The 22367-nt window shown below is 37.0% G+C and overlaps 1 protein-coding gene across 11 annotated transcripts; it reads right to left on the bottom strand.

The window, feature by feature from the left end:
- Positions 1–487: 487 nt before the first annotated feature.
- On the bottom strand, positions 488–21665 carry LOC309495587 (glycerol kinase). 11 transcript variants are annotated; one of them, XM_082165376.1, is made up of 21 exons: positions 21468–21665; positions 17364–17437; positions 16985–17091; positions 16808–16885; positions 16590–16669; positions 15729–15866; positions 13814–13923; positions 8469–8535; positions 8107–8124; positions 7520–7555; positions 7232–7299; positions 7011–7053; positions 6833–6913; positions 4834–4912; positions 4641–4737; positions 4351–4435; positions 3830–3950; positions 3537–3680; positions 3197–3283; positions 2535–2621; positions 488–1872 (listed from the first exon to the last, which is right to left on the bottom strand). In XM_082165376.1, exons 1-21 carry the CDS (start codon positions 21558–21560, stop codon positions 1859–1861), a joined length of 1707 nt encoding a protein of 568 aa, XP_082021502.1. In that variant the 5' UTR covers positions 21561–21665; the 3' UTR covers positions 488–1858. The 11 variants fall into 11 exon arrangements, with proteins under 11 accessions (XP_082021502.1, XP_082021503.1, XP_082021499.1 ...); XM_082165377.1 differs by having other exon boundaries at positions 488–1869; XM_082165373.1 differs by having other exon boundaries at positions 488–2621.
- Positions 21666–22367: the final 702 nt, after the last annotated feature.

The raw sequence follows: 22367 nt of genomic DNA, 5'->3' as shown, positions 1-22367 counted from the left end.
ATCAGATCAAATTAGACACTGCAGTATCATGGTCCATGGATTCACTGAGATTGTCCCCAAATGGTGAACCATTGAAATTTCGCAACCCTGATCAAGGCAAACCTCATTATTTACATGACCGAGGGCAAAAAAACAACAACAACCCTTAGTTAGTAGATTTTGCAGGGGTAAAGGAGAACTCACAATTTATGGTTTATGTCTTGATTTCATCATTTCACTGTATTTTGAAGTGACAGGGGAGCAAGTTCACTTTCATGTAGGCCCATAACATTCTATAAATTGCAGAATTTTATTTTATTTGAAGTTTACTTCAAGATGGGTGGAAAGAACTGAAATGCAAGATGCAGCAGACGCAGTATGTGCGAATGAATGAATGTCACAACTTTTAATGAAAGAAAATATATGCATGCACTAACCAATATGCATGCACAACCCAAATGTTACTTTTTGCAAATCTTCAACAATCAAAGCAACATACACTGAAGAATATAAATTACTGAAATTTAATACTGGCAACTTTTTTGTTAAACATTTTTTTGTTATAGTGGATTTCAAGTATTCATAGATGCAGGAAGTACCTTTCAGAGTACATTTTAAAAATGCTAACACATGTTCTTTAAAACACAAACTAATGCATCAAAACAAAACTATTAAATTGGCAATTGTATTATTAGAATTTTGGCACATGAAAATAACAATTCATAATTTTTTCCTCTACAAAAATTTGTCATTGTCATAGATCTTATGAGATTTCATTACACAGATGTCAAGTATGAGAGAAAATCAAGTGCCAAATATTTCCTGAGATCAAATTAGATATTTAAAAAGGAATCAGTCTCAGCAACTGAAAATTCTTACTATAAAATTATTTTGATCTGTTAACATCCTTCATAATAACTTCATTGAGCTGCACAGTAATGTAATTAACATGCACAATTTCAGTGACATGACAAAAAAATAGGCACAGCATGTTTGTTTAAATATAATTCCACAAACCTTATCAGTAATTCTTTCGATATTGACTCAACACTGCTTAAGTGATGTCATTTTTTAATGGTCTCTCATAGTGGTAAACAAAATTCAAAGGCTGAAACTATGCAGTAGTGCAACTTCAATCTAGCTGGGCCACAGTGTTTTGGACTAGATAACTTGATTTCTTGACTAGATAGCTTGATGTGCACAGTATTTTTTTCAACAATATGACAAACTTTTCCAACAGACAAATGCAAATGAAATAGTAAAAGAGGAAAGATGTCACATTATTTACATGCGATTGTATGGTTCCCTTGCAGTTTATACACAAAACAGCATAATACATTATAAAGTGCACTAAACGGTCTCCTGAATAGGTTTCATAAGTAACTAAATTAATATTAGCCTATATCTTGCTCTTTCAAACTTCAAAATAAATGTCACAACCATGCACAGACACACTTCTATGACTGTTAGCGCAATTAAAAAAATAAAATTTGACAAAGATTGATGAGCACAACTGAGAGCTGCTTCCCACCAATGAAAATTCCAATAGAATTTACTGTACAGACAAAATGCTAGAAACACTGAGCCAGTGCAACTTCCTTCTAGTGAACAGTGTGGGGATACTACAGTAATATGTCATCATATCAAATATGGTAAATGAAGACTTTTCTGGCTATGTAGCAGAAAGTTTCATGTATAATTTGGAGGCTCTATGTCTGCAGGAAACATTAACAACCTCTATTTCAGTTGGAATGTCTTTAGACGGGGGTGTAGTCTGCCAAAGCCACAGCACATCTTGAGTTTGAAGGGGTAAGCCAAGGACCCTCTTTTGTTCTTCTGACTTTGTCTCCTATCTTCTGAAATGTGGAAGTGTTCAATTCTACTTCTGCCCTGCTTTAGTGAGAGAGAGAAAAAAATTAGAACAGCAGACACTATGTTTTGCTCAATCGATGAGCAGAAAGTATCTACGTTTTTCAGCATGCTTGGTAGTTTTGAAGATAGTGTGACAAGTATGACCGGAGACTGTGAAGAAGTGATAGTGACAGTAAAAGCACATTTGGGGCAGACGGAGATTCCTAGAACAGGTACCTTTTTCCATCACCAAATTCACCAAACCAAGCTACATATTTACAGCCATCAGTAACATGGCACTCTCCAATTAATAAAAAAATTAGAACTGTGGAAAGATTATTTTCGGCTGCCATGAGTACATCTCATCACACAGGACCTGTTCTATAATTTCCTCCTTACAGATGCACATTAATTGAAATGCTAGTCTATGACATTCATTCATACTACAAGACATCTACTTGCAACAGATGCACATTAATTGAAATGCTAGTCTATGACATTCATTCATACTACAAGACATCTACTTGCATCATATAAAGAGAACTAATGTGTGGTGGTTATCCTGAAATGTTGCAATGTAAGTATGCTCATGTTCACCGCTCTCTCCCAGGCCGATGGACTTTAAGCAGAAGGACACGCATACAAAACCATGCATCTATCTCTTTCACCATCTCGCAGTCACTCTCACTCGCTCTCACACTGACCTGCAATGTACTTTGCTCCAATTAACATAAACATGCTACCCAGAATGTAAAAGCCCAAGGGTACACTACTGAAGATACTAGTCTCCTCTGTTGGTTGTCCAGAACACAGGTCCATGTTATGCAAGACAGTGAAAAGAAAAAGAAAACAAGTGGGACAATTAAGTAACTACTGATTTTGTGAAACCGAAAAACAAGTCACTTCTCCTAGAGGTTTGCTTTACTGCAAACCTTTTTAGTTCTAACTGAACCAGGTAATCAATAACTTTGCAGAAAAGTAGATCACCAGAAGGAAGACTTTGACCCCTGATAAAAAAAACAAAAAAAACAAGCTTTGTGTTCTTGCAAAGTTCTGAATATCCATTCTCCCTGACTTTGGACATTCTGGGTCAATACATCAAGTTATTTATTACTACAAACCCTAAATCAATCTTTGACTACTGTTGTGGGCCTGGTTGTATTTTTTGGTGTGTTTCTTTTTCCTTTTGGAAAAAACATTGAAATAATTTGAGCAAAAGAGATCAGATAAATTTCCAGATTTAGTTTTTTACTCATTTAGATATAATATGTAATTACTGAATTACTTGCATTTGCAGAGTGTTTCTTTGATTAGTTGATTGATCAAATTTACAATTGAGTCAAAAAAAGAAAGGAAAAACCCCCACCATTTCCATTGTTGACTGGCTCAGTGGTTTCCCAGTTCATAGCCTTCTGTACAGCTTTCTTCCAGCGAGCATATCGCAGTTCACTCTCTGCGTATATATATATATATATATATATATATATATATAAAAAGAAAGTTTCATCTACAACTAGAGTGCTAATCAACAGTTAGTTATTACAACACAATGTGAAGGCTGGAAGGTTCCAAAAAGTTTGTCAGTATTACATTGAACAAGGTTACAAATTAAATAAACAATTAATTTAATGAAAAACCTATATATTGTAAATACAATTTACATTACAGTTATGAGCTGTAGGGTGTTGGTTTTTAGATTCCTTTACCCTCTGGGTTGATCTGAGGTTCAAATTTTTCTGAAGTGACCTCTGTGAGATCTTCTGGGTTCAGGCTCCACACACTGACCCCCTCAGCTGCTCCTGCTGCCATGGCAGCACCCAGAGCTGTGGTTTCAGGCATGGATGGTTTTACTGTAAATACAATTTACATCACATATCTGCCCATTTCTAAGCATTTATGTTCATCCTCATATAGAGATGTACCAGTAAATCAATTATACTTCCTCCTTTCAAAAACTGATACACATTTTCATACAAAGGGTCTGAAAAGCGCATCTTACCAACTGGGATACACAGTATGTCGGCCTGCAGCTGCATCAGTAACCTGTTGGATGTCATGCCTCCATCAACCTGGAGCTGAGCCAGATGAATACCACTGTCCAGGTTCATTGCATCCAGAATCTGAAACAAATTTTAGCATCCTTTAACATCCTACAAAAACAGTTTTTATAGTCACTTATTTATTCACGACATACAGTACTCAAATTTATAAATACACCTCCAGCCTTAAGACTGTAAAAAAATAAATAAATAAGGGATTATGTACAATAAAATAGACGCTGCAAAATAAACCACAACAGGGTAATCAGGACATGAAGTCTGTGGCTGACTACATTGTCCTGCTTATTACATGTTCATTTGCAAATCAAATGAACATCAAATGAAGATTTGAGTTGAAATGATTGTACTAGTTTGTAGAGACCACAGAAACGCTTTGGACAACGGTTAACATTCATCCGTCAGAAATTATTTTAATTAGGACATTCAATCATGCAGACCCATGCCAATTCATGGAAGATACCTCTCGTGTCTGGAAGCAGACAGCTTCGAGTGCTGCAAAAGCCAAATGACTCCTATTGGTGAACTGTGTTAGACCACAGATTATTCTGTTGTAAGCAAGAGGCAGAGGTTCAGTGTTGTACATTTCATATGTAATAACACAGCACTGAAACTGGACTTAAAGGAAGAAAGAAAATGCATTCATTTCACAAGTATTCTCGCATGATAAAATGTGCAAGGCTTTAGTGTTTTAATGTCACTTACAGAGATCAGTCGAAAATGATCTTTTAAATGGACGGATCAGTTACTCACCCTCTGGCACTTGGTTCCCAGTATGGCGCATATAATCCAGAGAACGCAGGGACAAAGTAACAGCCGTATGATGTGCCAACATCAGCAGCTAATTTTTCTGAGGTGAAAAGTGAAGTGTTTATACTGAAATATTCCAAAACTGGGTTGAATGCTTTTATATTGGGTATAAAATATAATTTCTATAAAAACACACCAAGTTCTGAAGAAGTCTGTATAATTCCAAGGTTATCCTTTAGCCAACGCACAACTGCTCCTGCAATGGCAACAGAACCCTAAAAAAAGCATTGCAGATGAATAAGGTTAAACGATTGGCTATATCACTTTAAATCACAAAGTAATTGTGAGAAATGAATAGATTTAAATAATAATAATAATAATGTTTTTAGAGGTGGAATGAAAAAGTTGCTAGTTCTAATAAATGTAAACAATAGGGATGCAACTATCCAATATTCAGTATCGGTACAAGTAAAGTCACATTTATTTATAGAGCGCTTTATAATACAGATTGTTTCAAAGCAACTTTACAGGGATAACAGGAAAATTATTCAGTTCATTTCGGCTGTACAGCAGCTCTAAAAGAAAACAGTGTTATTGTTCAGCTGAAGTCAGTTTAGGGTTGATTCAGTTCCGTTGTTAAGATCATCAATTATTAAATGAGTTCATTTTATCTATAAAGCAGTTCTGCAGGAAAACAGTAATGTCGTTGTCCAGCTCAGTTCTCATACAACAGCGTCAGTACAGTCAGATCAGGTGACAGAATGGAGAAAAAAGCCTTGGGACAAACCAGGCTCAGTTCTCCTCTGGCCAATGAACGAACATGGAGTGATTATGATTCAGGCTGCATCACAAGTCAGAAATCAGATTGTGGATCGGTAGCATTTAAATATTTCATCCAGTTCCTTTTGCTTGAAGATTGGATTTATCACACCAGTATGGGGAAAAAGCTGATCATATCGGTATCAGCTCAGAAGCTGCAATAAAGGTCTGTGTGCATAAGAGGACTCTTGCTGGAGTTTATCAATCAATCAATCAATAATTTGCTGGAGTTTATCAATCAATCAATCAATAATTTATTTCTAAAGCACATTTAAAAACAACACGAGTTGACCAAAGTGCTTTACAGACTCATCATTTCAACAGCATTACACAAACATCAAACAACACAACAAGACACTCAACACCACATGTACCTAAGAACAGTTAAAAGCAGCAGAAAATAAATAAGTCTTCAACATAGATTTAAAACACTCAATGGAGTCGCAGGATTTGATGTATACAGGGAGACTATTCCAAAGACTCGGTGCCGCCACCGAAAAGGCTCGATCTCCCTTTGTTTTCAACCGAGATTTTGTAACCTTTAAAAGCAAGCTTTGCGTTTTATTGCGGTTTCTAAATGATGCGGTACTCGGAGTCTGTTAGATCACAACACTGGAGTAGAGCGATCAGAGGACTATGCATTGGCATCATGCGCACAGTAACTGGAATTTAAAACTGTGAAGAAAAAAAGGCTCAAACTGTTGGATAGATACACTAGGAGCTGTACACACAATATCTCTTCTCTTTGTGCCCTTAACTTTTCAATGAGAAGCAATACTCACTGTGACTTCATGTTCCTCCAGCGCATTATTCTGCACCCGGAATGCCAAAAGCGATTTGTGCAACTCTGTACCGGAGCCTTTCATATCATGATAGTTTTGAGTATTATAGTATAGCCTGCAATGTTCTGTCATATCGATCATATCTTGTCACCCTATTAAAAAGCGGTTCAATAAATTTAAATAAACATCCTAACTTTATAGTAATTTCTACAAATTATTTTCATGAATGTATTCTATAAAGAATAAAAATTCAGTTTTTTATTAACAATTTATCAGATTTAACACTACACTTAAATTCACCTGTTTTTTTTTTCCCACTAAATGTTTAGATTTTATAAAATTACTGTACATTTTTCAATAAATACTTTTGCTGCTGAATGATCCAAGCACTAAGTTTACAATTTATTTTTGCTAAAGATTTTATATTTTTAATCATTTGTTGTCTTTCTCTATAATGAACTAGTAGTGGGCTGTGTTTAACACATAAGACTGATTATCAGTTTCACACAGAGGTATATATATATATATATATTCTACAATGATCAAGAAAACAAAATGCATTAGTATCGGATCTTTACCATTTAAAGAAATTACCTCTAGTGCGTAGTAGGCTGGCTTGTCACGCCCTAGTTTATATGCGACTGTTGTCAGAAGTCCATGGTCCGACATTACAGGCTTCAGAAAAAAAAAGAAAGAAAAAAAAAAAAACACAGGCAGATTAAATAAAAACACACAAACAATGTATTTTAAAAGCTATATGTAAATTGGATACCTTTGTTCCTACATTCTTAAGGAGGAAACAACCAGTCCCATAACTGTAAATAACATAACATTTACATAATGTGAGAAAATATATACAATCACAAATAACATCATTCAGTCTCAAACATTTTTGCATGTTGACACATTAGGCTGTGTGAATAGCAACAGAATCTGCTCAGTGATCCTGCTGCATAATAACATAAAAGACAGATTAACAAAACTAAGTCATACGTGTTTTTGGCTTGTCCGTCTTTGAAGCACATCTGTCCAACCAGCGCAGCAGACTGGTCACCAAGACACTGTAAATAGATGTAAAGGTACTTTAAAGGACTACAGAAAGTATTGTGAATTTCAGTGTTATCCTTGAGGATCTGAAGACATCATATTTTAGATGCATTATGATCAACGTAAAAAAAAATATATATATGTATACAATCAAAAGTTTTAAGAGACATTGGCTAAATAAGAGGATGACAGAAAGAAACAGTTATTGTTCTAATAATAATCTAATAATCTTACCCCTGATATGGGGACACCAGTTAAAGGGCCAGATTTCTGTAAGAACAAAATATAATATTAAAAAGTAAAACAACAGGGGAAGAAATTAATACAGTAATATACAAATTAATTTAATAATTAACATGCATTACACCACTCCCTGCTTATGCCAAAGATGCTCTAAAAGTAGACTATCATTTTTAAACTAGGGTTTGAGTTTTGGCATTGTCAAAATCATCTGCTGCTGTGTGTTGTAAAGTTTTTTTCTCTAGACATACCCCACAAATGGTAAAACCACACAGAGGAAACAGTGACTCTACAAGTATGTGTTGAAAACGGAGTAATTGAGCAGCTTCATTTTCATTACTGCAACTCAAGATGGTGTGTCCTAAGCCATAGAGAATGAATGAAGAGGGGAAAAAAAGTTTCTAAATTGGATAAAAACTTCAAACAATGACGATCAACATCCGGTACATTTCCAATAAGTATAAATTGCATTTATAACCAATAGGAAAAACATATTGGAAATGCACAAACTTCTGTGATGACAGGACACAGAAAAGTTGTCTCAGACATGACAGTGTGTAGACAGCTAGAGAAATACTCACCTGATTAGAGCTGATTTTCTATCAGTCAGCCCAAAGAGGACACAGGACACAAAATATAATCATGATAAAGAGGGACATACTAAACTATCCAAAGGGTGAAATGACTGCTCCACAGCAAAGTTCAAATTTGGATGGAAACCATTTTTCGGGCTTGTGGATTTTGTGTACAGTTAAAGTACAAAGGGTTGCTGTTTGACAAGCACTGCTCTGGAGCAAAGATCATTTCTCTCTTGCACAGCATGCAAATAAATATTTTTATTTCACCCTGAGTAGGACACATTTTAAAGCAGTGTGACAATATATCACACATTATGTAACATAAGTACAGAAATAAAATGTTCTCTTTGGTGTCAAACACTTACCATCAAACCATAAATCTCTGAAGAACTTCTCACTTTTGGCAGAATTTCCATTGGTATATCAAAATATCTATTTAGGAAATATATGTTATAAATATATCTTAAAGGCTGGAATCGGTGAAGGCTGTAATACATTACACTGTTTTGCCCAGACTTCTGCATAGTTTGCAGTCTGGACGCATCAATGCTAGTTGCCAAAAGAGCCAACCTGGAGATATGGTTTTATAAAAAAATTTACAGAAAACTGCGTTATACTCAGTTTTACTGTATGATAGCCAGTTTTTCCTCTGTAAACATTTACAAGTCGACAAGCGTTCAGATTTTAAAGTTGTGTAGTGTATTCCAGCCTTAAAGGGATACTTCACACAAAAATGTTAATTCTCTCATCATTTACTTGACCTTAGGGCTGGGCGATATGGCCAAAAATAATGATCACGATACATTTTTTTTTATCAGTCGATATCGATAATTATCAAGATAAATGTCAAATCTTTATTTCTTTCAAGTTTAAAGGCAGATTTTTGCTCCTAAGTGAAAGTTGTAGAAACCAGTGCGTTAATTGTGGTTTTAAACTACTCTTTATTGTCAAAACATATCATGACAAACACTTGCCAAACAGGTGAACATTTCACACATTTGAGGTAGAACATTCAAACATTTGTCATTTTTCCTTAACAAAATAAATATCTTAATAGAAAAATGTATTTCTTAGTTTCTGCATGTGTAATTTTGATTTGGTCAAATGTAATATTCTGACTGTTTGAGTTTTATTAAAATTAACCATTGGTCATCCAGTATCATGCATTTAGATCATGATAACCAACCAGGCATACCCTACAGCACCTCACTATCATGGCAAAATGTAACTTTATAGTTTCTATGGTATTTGTATGAAAAACAGTAACCTAAAAACATTATTAAATACTGTAATTATATTCCATTAGTCCTTTAATACATTGTCTACATTAATAATATAACACAATTCAATATGTATATCCCACATTTCATGGTGCAGTTAATATTACTAGGCTAACGTTACAGTAAATCCATGGTAAATGATGGGAATTTGTAGACGGAAAAGCCTTCTGACTGTATCGTTGCACACAGTGTTTCTCCTGTTTGTCAGCGCTGTTTCATCTGCCTTTAAACTGGTTTAAATCCCAGAGACATTGCGTTCTTCGCTGAATTCAAGCGTTTCTCACTGGATCTCGTGACGAGAGCGCTCAGAGTAAACCTTAGGAGTAAACGCATCGGCTCTAGTGAGCGCACGCTGCGCTGCCGTTTGGACTTTGAGCCGAGCGGATAAATGGTTCGTGTGGCGCGTGGTTCAAATGAGTTTCGTTCCGCTTTTGGCGCATAAACATTATCGAACATTTATCGAACTCTTGATATCGTTTTATCGATATCGTTTTATCGCCCAGCCCTACTTGACCTCATGTCTTCCCTGAACTTTTTTAACTATAAACTAGGGACGCACCGATACCACTTTTCCCAGAACGAGTATAATACAATACTTTTATTTTAATTGCATTTTTAATTTTTAAAAATATTGGGCAGGAAAGCAAAAGAATATGAAAGAAATTAGTTGGTTTAGCAAATAGACATTTCCTTCAGTTATTTTCATGCCTAATTATGCCTGTTAAAATGTATTGTAGGAACTACTGTTACTTTCACTGTTCGTATTATTGCTCTATCATAATTTATCTTTAATTTAATAGCACAGTGAATATTTAGAGCAGCTCCAGCAGGGCTCAACCAGTCAAGAGAAGCGAGTGGTTTTGTCTGTCCTTAATTTTAATTAACAACAAAAGACAAAGACAGCAGTAGGTTATTAGGCTGATGTCACATTAGGAGCTGCACGTATCCAACATAAGCCCTACTCGCACGGGATTAGTATTACCCCTGGACCTCTGTAATTAAGAAATTACCCCCTGACGTCTGTGTTTTTGGTGGCTCATTCACACGGGCAAATAAATGTTCGTAATTCCCTAGAGTTTACGGACTTTACAGCGTGCGCCCACCCATTCACACTTCACTAGCTGAACGTGCTGAAACGAAGATCGCGCTGCAGTATTGCAATTCAAAAAAATAACTTATTTAAAACCAATTTATTAGAGAAATATATGATATATATTATAGAATATGATATTATTGTATAAATATATAATATATCTTCTTTTTCTTTTATTCTTTGTCCATATTTACAACAAGCCTGCCTGAAGAAGGTATTATAAATACCGAAACGTCGCGATAGGCTTGTTTTTCTATTCATTTTATTTGGTTTTTCATTTTATATAATTTTTACTCTTTCACACTTTGATTTCTTGAGATACTTACAGGATGGACGTCTTTAGAGGCCGTGTGAGACAAATAAATGCTCCACGATACAGACTACTAAATTACACTACCACAAAAAGCGTCCAAACTTTCCAAAAGAGCTTCCATGTTGCGCCAAAATACTTAATTTGACGTTTCCATGACAACGGTCCGAGTTGAGCTTCCGGATCACGTCTTTACTGTAGTTTGTTTTCTCTTTTGCTGCACTTCATAGTTTTTATTGGAGAAAAACTATAATCGGATTGGAGTAGAGCATATCGAGAGATTTTATTGTTAATATAGTTTTAATACAGACGTAAAATGGACTGTTAAACGGCCCATGGTTATTACGTTCTTTAGGAAACGATAGGCTCACAGAAAAACAGCCCAAATCACAGACATGGGGATTCGCACGGGACTGGTGTTATCAGAGGACCCGTGTTGGCCGAAATACGGTAGGTAATTTTCGGGGGAATTTTTACAGACATTTTTACAGACATGGCAGATTCGCACGGGATAAAAATCACAGACGACCTCTGCGATTATTACAAATTACCGGAGGTCCCTAGGTAATACTAATCCCGTGCGAATAGTTACACACGCGGGTTTTTTTTTTTTCAACTGTTTACGTTCACTTAAGACATAACCAACCATAGCCCTATTCGCATGGGATAAGTATTACCTGGTGACCTCTAGTAATTTGTAATAATCGCGGAGATTGTCTGTGATCTTAATCCCGTGCGAATCGGCCATGTCTGTAATTTGTAAAGTAAAAATTCCCCTGCAAATGACCTACCATATTTCGCCGAACACCGAGGTCCTGTGATAATATTAGTCCCGTGCGAATCGGCATCTCTGTGATTTGGCGGGTCGTTTATAATTTTGTCTATGTTTTTTTTTTTTTGTGCGCTTTTTTATCCATCTTTCGCGAAGAATGGAGATTGTGTTTTGATAGTATTTGGGTGCGGGGTCATGGCTAGCCTACACTAGGGCTGAACGATATTGGGAAAAAAAAAAACATTGCAATATTTAGAAAATATTTCTGTAAGAATTTGGTGAACGTTATACGCAATACAACGTGGCGGCGCCCTTAATAGATATTTGTTTGTTCATTAGGCTATAATTCGTAATAAGTAAAAAAAAAATCTCTCTCTCTCTCTGGTGCTGATGCAGTGACGCGTTCATGTAAACGGCACCTAAAAGCTGTCACTAAGAACCAGAAAAAGTAATGATTCTGAAAATGTAAACTATTGCAATGAAACATTTTAATTGTTTATTAATAAGCAAGTGTTTTCTGTGTCGGCTGCAAAGATGACGATAGGCTACTGACTCAAGATCTTCGCAGTATCCTAGTGAACGCGCTGGAGAGAAATGCACATTCAATTTAATTTTGTTTTGAATGGTTTTGTTTAAAAGTAGAGATTTCTGTAGATAATATATATATATATATATTTTTTTTTTTTTTTACGTGTGTGAGGAGAGTAGGCTACCTTATACGCTGAGTTTCGGTTCATGGATGATAGCGCTGTTCAGTTGAGGCGCTGGCGCCCTCCGTGTCTTGAATATCTATATTTACTTCTTACTTATTAAATCCAGGAAAATGGATAATAAAACACTGATTAAAATTAAGATACAATTAATACAAAACGAAATTCGTTTTAAAGAAAGGCTTTGTGCTTTCTGTTTTAGGTATCTGTGAAAGTTTTAAAGCAGTCTTTTAGTGCTGCGTTCAGAGCGGTCGCGTCCCTTATGAAGAACGGTCACGTTTTCCTCATAAATGCGAACACGAAAAATAAAAGACAAAATACTTTTTAAAAAAGACAACCATCCACAACTTTATAACACTGCAGTTAAAGTACCTCTTTTTGTAGCCGAAATAGTCCCAAATAAGCGGATCATAGCTATAGGATTGCCAGTGAATGTTGGCTGTGAGCGGTGAGCAGCGGCATATTGTTCCATGTTCCTTACAGACATGTATAGCAGCATGCGGTAAGGAACATTCTTCTGTTTATGTTATATCATACAGCTAGACCTATAATAACGACAAGATATTTCCAAGCAATAGCCAGTTGACATCATATCCGGGAGATATGTCAGTAATTTCGAGTAAAATCACAGGCTTCGTTTATCCCGTGCGAATGCGCCACACGAAATTCAGATGTGGATGGGTAATTTCTAAATCACACGAGGTCCCCAGATAATACTAATCCAGTGCGAATAGGGCTTATGTTACACAAGGATACTTGCCTATACGGGCATTTTGACATAATTTTTTGTGAATTTGTTGAAGAGCAAGATGACATGAAATAGAACTCTATTTAATAGGATAGTCGTGCGCAGTTTAAGAGGGAGGAGCATTCTGGGTCCGCGCTTCGGATATTTGTGCACCGAAAACGTCATGTGATTACTGTACCGCCTCCCTGTAATAATGTAGGTAACCACTCGTTATACATAAATCACGTAACAGTTCATGTTTTTACTTCGTTTTAATTCAAATGGTGCATGTGTGCTGAGTGCTCTGTTGTCTGTGTTTCTTTGTCACAAGCACTGTACTGTACACGCTGCATGGTATTGGAGTATTTTAATGAGTACATAAATGCAGTATCGGTATCATTGCATCCCTACTATAAACCTAGCTTCCGACAAACTGTCATGCAATAAAGGTCTATGTTTTATAGTGAAAAAAAACCAAGTATTTTCCTTACACTATCATTTTACTTTAGAAGACACTGATTCCCCCACTGGGGTCGTATGGATTTCTGTCGTGTCAACTATGGGGTACACTTGTACTATTTGTACTCGCAGAGTCGCAGTACATTTTATTTTTCTACAAATCTTTTGTTCATCTGAAGAAAGAAAGTTATATACATCTGTGATGGCATTAGGGTGAGTAAATGATAAGAGGATTTAAGAAAAATGTGTGGATTATCTCTTTAAGTCACATTCTTTTTGACTAGCTACTGCATATGCAAGTTAGCTTTACTCCAGAAAGATTTATTTAAAAAAAACTATGTAAGCAAATGTATAATTACGTGCAGAGCTCTGGATCCCAGTCCATTGTGTGAATATTGAAGAGCATGGTCCGGCTGGCATTGGTCACATCTGTGCAGTGAACACCTCCCTTCTTCCCCCCAGTCAAGCACTGAAAGTAAGGGGTTATCACCAGAGATGTAAAGTCCAGGTTCAGAAAGTAAAAGTCCTCCTCAGTATTTTGTTCCAGTCACCTGGATTTGCTAATTAACACAGTTTTTCAGCCAGGAGATAGAACTAACAGGCATGAAAACAGGTCAGGGGTAAAAAAGGTGAGAAGGATGCGGCAGCAAAAAATCCAATCCAATCAACATTATATATATATATAGTGCTTTTTAATGTTAAATTCATCAATCTGGTGCAAATTAAACAAAGCAAAATTATTTTAGTTACAGTGTCTGTCTACATTACTACTACATAATAATAGTTATAATATTAATCCCATGATAGTAATAGCCATATATTGTAAAGCAAATGCACTGAAAAATAAAGGAAACTTTCATAATTAGTTTTGTACTAATTTCTATAATTGAAAGAGTATATTTCTATACTTCACATTAAAGGTGTGATTGGGCTAGCCCAGTGTCAATCAAGAAAATAACCAATGGGCCGCTGATCTACGTGTTTCATGGGGTGTCAGAAAAAAAACTAACGCTGACTTTTTATTGACCAATGCATTACACACTAATTACGCACTAACCCAGCGCCGCCAATTAAAGGTATAGCGGAGGATCTTTCCAAATTTTAGATAAGACCCGCCCTCTCCACTTTTTGAAAAGTTTGATTGATTCACCAGAATGATTGACAATTAGGAGGACCAATAGTTTAGACTACCCACCAGGAAGTAAAACATCCTCCGCTATACCTTTAAGCAAAACAAAACGAATGGGCCGCCGGAATCTCCCGGTAGTCCCGATGGCATTAGCCTACGTCACACAAAACAAAATCCTACCTGTAGCCTTTCACCATTATGTAGCTGCTGTTGCATCAATTGACATGCCATCTCCTTTGCTCTCTTTCTTTTTCTATGTTTAGCCCCCGACAGCTTTTTTGCATTATCCATCTTTTTCGACGACAACTCACTACTCGTTCCTGCTCGCTCAGCGCTCACGGCGCCCGCGCGCGATATTATCCCGCCCACTTCTGTCAAAATAATGACATTGGCAACATTGCTCTCTGTATCTGACAGGACAGCTAACATTGTAAGCTAACTTACCTCAGGCTTGCTTCCCGACGTGCGGTTATTTGTTCGGCAGTGTGTCATCAGACTCGCGGTGTTAAAGACTTTGAAAACAATTCTGCCCTACTCTGACTCGGATTGGCTGTCAGGTTTCTGCATTAGGAATGATGATTGGTTTTTTAAAGCTGCTAAGTTTATGGTAACTATAGAGATATAGCGGGTAAATGCTGGCCACGACCACCCCCCTCCCACCCCATAAATATTTTCTCATCGGATCTGTACAAATCACGTAGGTGACCCATTTTGGTTTTAAAACGGCGAATTTCGCCGAAAGGTGAGGAGTTTTCATGCCTGAACTAACTAGTGAAATCAGCTGGCTGAGTTCATGGGTGGAATAAACATATGGCAGGACTTTTACTTTCTGACCCCTGGACTTTACACCTCTGGTTATCACCTATTATTTTAACAAGCTTAAATATTTACATCATGATTACTTCATACTGATCAGAGCCAGTGGATTTAATCCATGACTAAGTGCTTGAGTTTATTTCGCAGTATCAGCAAGCACGAGTTTATTTTGCAGTATCAGCAAGCATGAGCATTATTATTTAGAAGCCTAATGGGATTGGACTGCCACAAAGCCATGCACAAATTTCTTCTTTTACACTTTAACCCCAAACTCATATACACAGTCACTATATATCACATAAGAGATACCTCACTGCCACCGCTCTTACCCAGATAAGCCAGGAGTCAACCGTTCCAAACATTGCCTTGTGGGAGAGCACAGCTTCATGGATCTTTTCCACATTATCCATCAACCAGCGTAACTTCACTGCACTGAAATATGTGCTGATGGGGAGGCCAGTCTTGTGCTTTATAAGGCAAGAGAAGTAACAATAATTATTCAATTGTCAACTTTGAGTAAGATATGACATATAACTTGAGCACAATTATAAATAAACTTTAAAGTCCAGTGAAGTGGCTTGATGAGCAGTTTTTCCTCAAAGCTTTGACAAATCCATTTGAAAAAAAGAAAGAAAAAAATCAGCATGTTGGTCACCATATTGAAGTAATTATAAATAAATAAAAAAATCACCATATTGAAGTGCTAGTCCATGTGAGCTTTTGACAAACACAGTTGTATTAAATATGAAGTCTAATAGATTCCCCCTTTAGATTTAATATGAAACTGTAACAAACTTTTAGTAATCAAATTTGACCAAAAAAAAAAAAAAAAAACTGTTTTGAAAAGTGATCTATTTCAGATGCACTGAAGCAGCTTTAGCGTGTTTTTATGAAGTTTGTAATGTCAGATTCCAGAGAGCATTTGATTGGACAGAAAAAAAGTGCATAATGGTATAATCAAAATGTACATTCTGAATGTATCTTCTAAATGTTAATTTTGTCATGTTTTGGAGCATGCCAGCTTATTCATACTAAAAGCCACAAAACATCCATCTTGATTTCATGAGGATTTAAAAAATAAAGACTTCCTCACAGATATTAAAAAAATTATTTTATATAATAATGGATTGTGTATGTAGCTGTTCAAGATAATTTCAGTCTTGTTTATAAGGGAACACTGGCACTCTCACCTTGAGGTGGTTTTTGTTCCTGCCAGGAGTTTTGTTGATAAGTCTTTCTACTGTGGACTGGGTCCGCAGATCAAGCCAAACTAAACACATCCAAATAAATAATGAATTATTATTTTAAAAATTTTTTTTTTTTTTTATAGATTCTGAACTGTAAAACAATGGATACAATCACTGATAAAAGTGCTATTTATATATAAAAGTGAGGCAATGTTACTGACCTATAGCATTGTAAAGTGGTTCCCCTGTTTCCTTGTCCCAAACAATGGTGGTTTCCCTCTGATTTGTCACCCCAATGGCTACACAGATTAAAAATAAGTGAAGAAATAAACAACCATAATAGCATAGTGTAAGAACATGTGCAATGTGCAAGGAGAAATAGCAGGTGGTCCTGGTACCTTTTATGTTTGAGATATCAATGTTGAGCTTGGTCAGTTTCTCACAGGTCCTGTCCATACACTCATACACAGACTGAAGAATCTCTTTTGGATCTTCCTCCACCCAGCTGAGAACAGACAATAAATACTTTTTAATGTTCTCAGTCAGACCTGACACATGACACCTGCATGAATTAAATACAGAACACTACACACAGTTGACACATGACATCATTGCCATCCAAGTGAATGGAAGAAATCCTATTCATCTCATCCAGAATAACAGTATGAACCAATAGTAAACTTGTGATTTGAATCACAAGTTTTACTCTTATTTTATTAATGCATTGCCCCATTGAACCAGCATGTCATCTCATGACAGAAAGGACACAATACTCACCCCTCTTTAGGAAAGCTCTGTTTAATCTCAACCTGATGGTGGCTGAGAAGCTCTGCAGTTTTTGCATTGAAAACCTACAAGTAAAAGAAAAGAGAAAGATGGCACGTCTGTCAGTTAAATTTCATAACAAGAAAATAAAGAAAAACATTAATTAAAGCCACTTATCATGAAACATATCGCATTCAGAAATGTCAGATGAACTGTTTCAAAAAGGCACCCCAAATGTTAACCTGTTTTAAAGCAGAAAATTAACTGCCAGAAGACATTTATTGCCAGAAAAGCAATTCCCTGACTTGTACCCGCTACATTTCCGTGTGGTATTGCAGTCATTTTTCAGTGATTCTGAAAACGGGAAATTCCAGGTATTACCAAGGCATTAATCATAAAGAGTTTTATTTCATTCTGAGCTTTTCTATTGAGTAACAATGCCCGCCGCAACATTTTAACAATATGAGTAATGTTTGTTAGGCTGTGGAATTACTAGTACACCCTATTTTAACACAAAAACACATTTATATTCTTCTATGTCTTCCTAATGGAAAAAACAAAAGCACATGGCACAAAAAAAAAAGTGCTTTGTCCACTATTAGTGTCATGACCTTGTCAGATGAGATCTAATGTACGTAACATATTAGGCCCACAGTAGGCAACAGTAACATTTCAGGTCAGAACAACCTGTGAAGAAAGGGGTCTTCAAATATGATCTTCCTCATGTGAGGGACCCCAACCTAAAATTTAAAAGGCATCTATATAGTTTCTTGTATAAAGATCAAATATGTACTGTGAAAAAATTAGGGTGAATTGGAACACTTTCTGCCATTCAGATGACTGGGAAAAATGTCCCAATTTTCCTGAATTAGCCTTATATTTTTCCTACTCATATAGTACTGTAAAATTTATTTATTCCCTCATTTACTTATTTTAATCTACTTTTTAGGGGCCAAGCATCGAAGGTGCGTAGGCACCTACTGTATCCGTTGGCGTTCTTCTTCTTATTCTTATTCTGCTCTTGGAGTCTATGGTAGCTCATAGAACCGCTTGCGGGAAAGTTATTAAATTTGGCACACTGATAGAGGACAGTCTGAAAAGTCACCAGAGCAAATTTGGAGTCTCCAAATCAATTCCTCTAGTGCCACCAACTGTCCAAAGTTTCACACATGTTTATGATAATAACTTTTGGGCTACAAACAAAATTCCTTTTTCAAAAAGCACAAGGCACACAGTAGGCAACAGTAACATTTCAGGTCAGAACAACCTGTGAAGAAAGCGGTCTTTAAATATGATCTTCCTCATGTGAGGGACCCCAACATAAAATTTAAAAGGCATCTATATAGTTTCTTGTATGAAATTTGCCACATTTATAGAGGACAGTCTGAAAAGTCACCAGAGCAAATTTGGAGCCTTTTTGAACATTTGGAGCAAATTTGAACGAAAAAGCGTTGCAGAGATACAGCTTTACGTCTGTTTTCACAAGCGCTACGTAAAATTAGTTTGCGCTGTATTCGAGAACGGTTTGATGAATCGACATGAATTCCATAGCTTTTTGTCGGTATGGTCTGGAGATGATCTGGTTACATTTTCGTGAAAATCGGAGCAACAGCCTAGGAGGAGTTTGAAAAAGTAGGTTTTTCAGAAAATTCAAATTGGTGGACAAATTTTCCTGATGGAAAATTACGTCGTAGAGTGCAATCGAATCGGCTCGAGCTAAGAAATCATAGGAAAAGATTTTTTTTTTCGTAGCCCTTATGATTCAAAAGTTATAAGCATAAACATGAGTGAAACTTTGAACAGTTGGTTGCGCTAAAGGGATTGAGCTGAAGACTCCAAATTTGCTATGGTGATAGTTCAGACTGTCCTCTATCAGTGTGCTAAATTTCATAACTTTCCCGCAAGCGGTTCTATGGGCTGCTATAGACTCTCAGAGCTGAAGAAATGGCGGAATAATAATAAGAAGAACGCCAACGATTACAATAGGTGCCTCCGCACATTCGGTGCTTGGCCCCTAAAAATAGTGGGATTGTGCCTCTTGTTGGCGCTATAATAGAACAAAACATGAATTGACTTCAATACAGTATTGTGATATAATACTATACTTTATGAACGCATTAGTATATCGTTACTAAACTCGGTATGAGTCATCGGCACCATGCCTTGAAGGTACTTAAAAAGTTTCGGGGCAGCGCTACCTTGTGGTAAAACATTTATAACGAAATTTATAAAAATGCTAGCTTTTGAATAAATTTGCCAATTGTAATGACACTGGTCTTAAAAGATTCCTTGGGTTATGCCATAAAACATAGATATCAATTTTGCCATAGTCAGCCAAACTTCCTGTCTGCCATTTTATTTTATTTAAAACCTACTTTTTCGAACTTCTCCTAGACCATTTGTCCAATTTTCACCAAAATCTAATCGTATCATCTCCAGACTGTGCCGAATAAAAGTTATGGATTTCGTAACGATAGACGAAACCGTTTTCGTATACTGCAGCATCAAAGTTGAGGCATGCTGCCAAAATGACTATTCAGGCTTTATCTCTGCAATGCCTTGACATTTTGACACCAAACTGTGTAAAGGCCAATTTATACTTCTGCGTCGGGTGCGCGTAGAAGGTACGGTGTAGCATACGCATTGACGTGTACCATACGTCGTACCCTTCGCCGTACCCTGACGCGCACCTCCTCAAAAATGTAACTACGCGTCGCGGCGACGCGGACCGCAAGATCTGTGATTGGTCGGCTGGATAGCATCGCGTTTCCTCCTACGCATTTCCGGAATGATCTTCTGCACTCTGCACCGCCCGCCCGCCATTTTTAAATTCCGAAGATCAGTGAAGAGCCATGGAAATAGACCAAGTGACCGAGAGATTGCTTGAAGAAGTGTGGAAATACAGCCATCTGTTTGACTCCTTCAGTCGCCATTGCTCGTAGAAACCTAAACTCAAAATAGCCGCGAGGAATGTAAACACAGTGGAACTGGAACATTAAAACCCACCCGCGCCAACTAGCGTTTCGGCGGTGTAACTGCAGAGCAACACAGACATTCGCAGAAGTATAAATGCTCACGACGGCGTCGCCTACGTGCGTAGCCTACGACATACACTCGACGCAGAAGTATAAATTGGCCTTAAGTGTCATTGTCACCTCACTCTAACCACACCACATCAATTTCGTAACTGCGCCACCTATTGGTCAAAAGTGATAATCCATTAAATCATATTTTTAGCTGTGTATGATTTTTCAGCCATTTTGCCTAAATTAATCTTTAAATGTCTTTAACTGCTGCTTGCTGCAGTTGGTCTGACGCTCCCAGCCATGTTGGCATGTCTTATCGTCTTTTTTTGTGCTTGGCCCCGATAATGGTTGATTGCAGCTATATTTATTTATTTGTGTTTACTTATTTATTTTATTATTAATTATTGTAAAAAAAAAAATTTACATTAATTTATTTAGACATTTTATTTAGCCCCCTAGCACTCACGTGCGGATCTATCAGGATCCTTCAACACAACTAAACAAACAATATCTTATACTGTACACTGTATGGAGAAACTGTCAAACGTGTGATCGACTTTGTCATTTAGTCAAGTTCTGAAAACATCATAAATACAGCTGTCATATTAAAGTGGGAATTGAAACTTGGTTTTAAGCAGAACATTTGAACTTTGTAATGCTGCTCAAATCCAAACATTGTGTAAAACGTAGATTATTACCAATTTAGCAAGTTAAATTTCACAGAAGGCCATAAATGAACAGCATCTGGGATGAACGTGTTCACTTGCCTAGTGTCAAAATATCCCTTCGATTGCACTAAAATAATTATTTTCAGACACAAAGTACCGAGTAAACAGAAAGCTAACTAGAAAGATTCAACTAATGTTCAATTGTCATCATACGGAAGACTAAGCAGACCCAGAAACTAAAAGCAATTCATTTGGGTAACTTCCATGACGGATGAATCAGAACTCCTGCTAAACCGGCTTCGGCATCTTTATCTGCCGGCACATGTTGGCAAGGGCACGGAGGACAATCTCTGTCTGTATATGCGAGCCACTTCAGTAAGCTCCACCACAACCAGATGACATGTCCTCAAGATGCGACTTACCAGAAAACGTGTGGAACTCGTGCCTTGGTCGATAGCAGCTACAAGGGGGCCCAGCATGATTCTGTTCGACGATGCAGCCATTATACCGTTCATTGAATCAGTGAGCGTGAGTGACTACAGCAGCCAGAAATATAACACTGGACACTCGCCTCTGCGCTCCGCCCTCGCTCCCGCTCAGACTTCTCCGCGGCACTGACGCCATGATGATGACGTAGACATGCCCCTTGAGGGAGGAGTGTTTTTCTAATGAAATAGCTATCACTTTGAAATCTACACTTTGGAGTTTATACTTTTAAGTATAAATGTAATAAAATGTCAAATTGCACAGACGCAATAAATTATGTAACATACGTATAATATCATATTAGAATGCAATCAGTGCCTTCTTTTACTGCACTCGGGGCCGGCCCAAGTCTTTATGGGGCCCTAAGTATGGGGCAGTCATGGCCTAGTGGTTAGGGAGTTGAACTGGTAACCCAAAGGTTGCTGGTTTGATTCCAGGGCCGGTGGGAAATGACTGAGGTGCCCTTGAGCAAGGCACCTAACCCCTAATTGCTCCCCGGGCGCCACACAAACGCTGCCCGCTGCTCTGGGTGTGTGTATCCACGTTTGCAGTGTGTGTGTGTTAACTACTCACTACTCTGCTCCTAATGTGTGTGCATTAACTTGGATGGGTTAAATGCAGAGGTCAAATTCCAAGTATGGGTTACCATACTTGGCCGTCACTTTCACTTTCACTTTCAAGCAGAATTTTATTTGGGGGCCACTCTGTGCCGCCAATATGACTGACTATATTGTCAATACTTGATTAGTTATTTTAGATTTATAGTCTGCAAATAGACTATAAAAGTGTGGCCACTATCAATTGTATTAGTTGTAACTGTGTAGCTTACTTTAAAA

The sequence above is a fragment of the Leuciscus leuciscus genome (genome assembly GCF_965113295.1).
Source record: "Leuciscus leuciscus genome assembly, chromosome: 3".
NCBI classification, from domain to species: domain Eukaryota; kingdom Metazoa; phylum Chordata; class Actinopteri; order Cypriniformes; family Leuciscidae; genus Leuciscus; species Leuciscus leuciscus.
The sequence above is the reverse complement of the archived record's forward strand: the minus strand, read 5'-3'. Positions and strand labels throughout refer to the sequence as shown.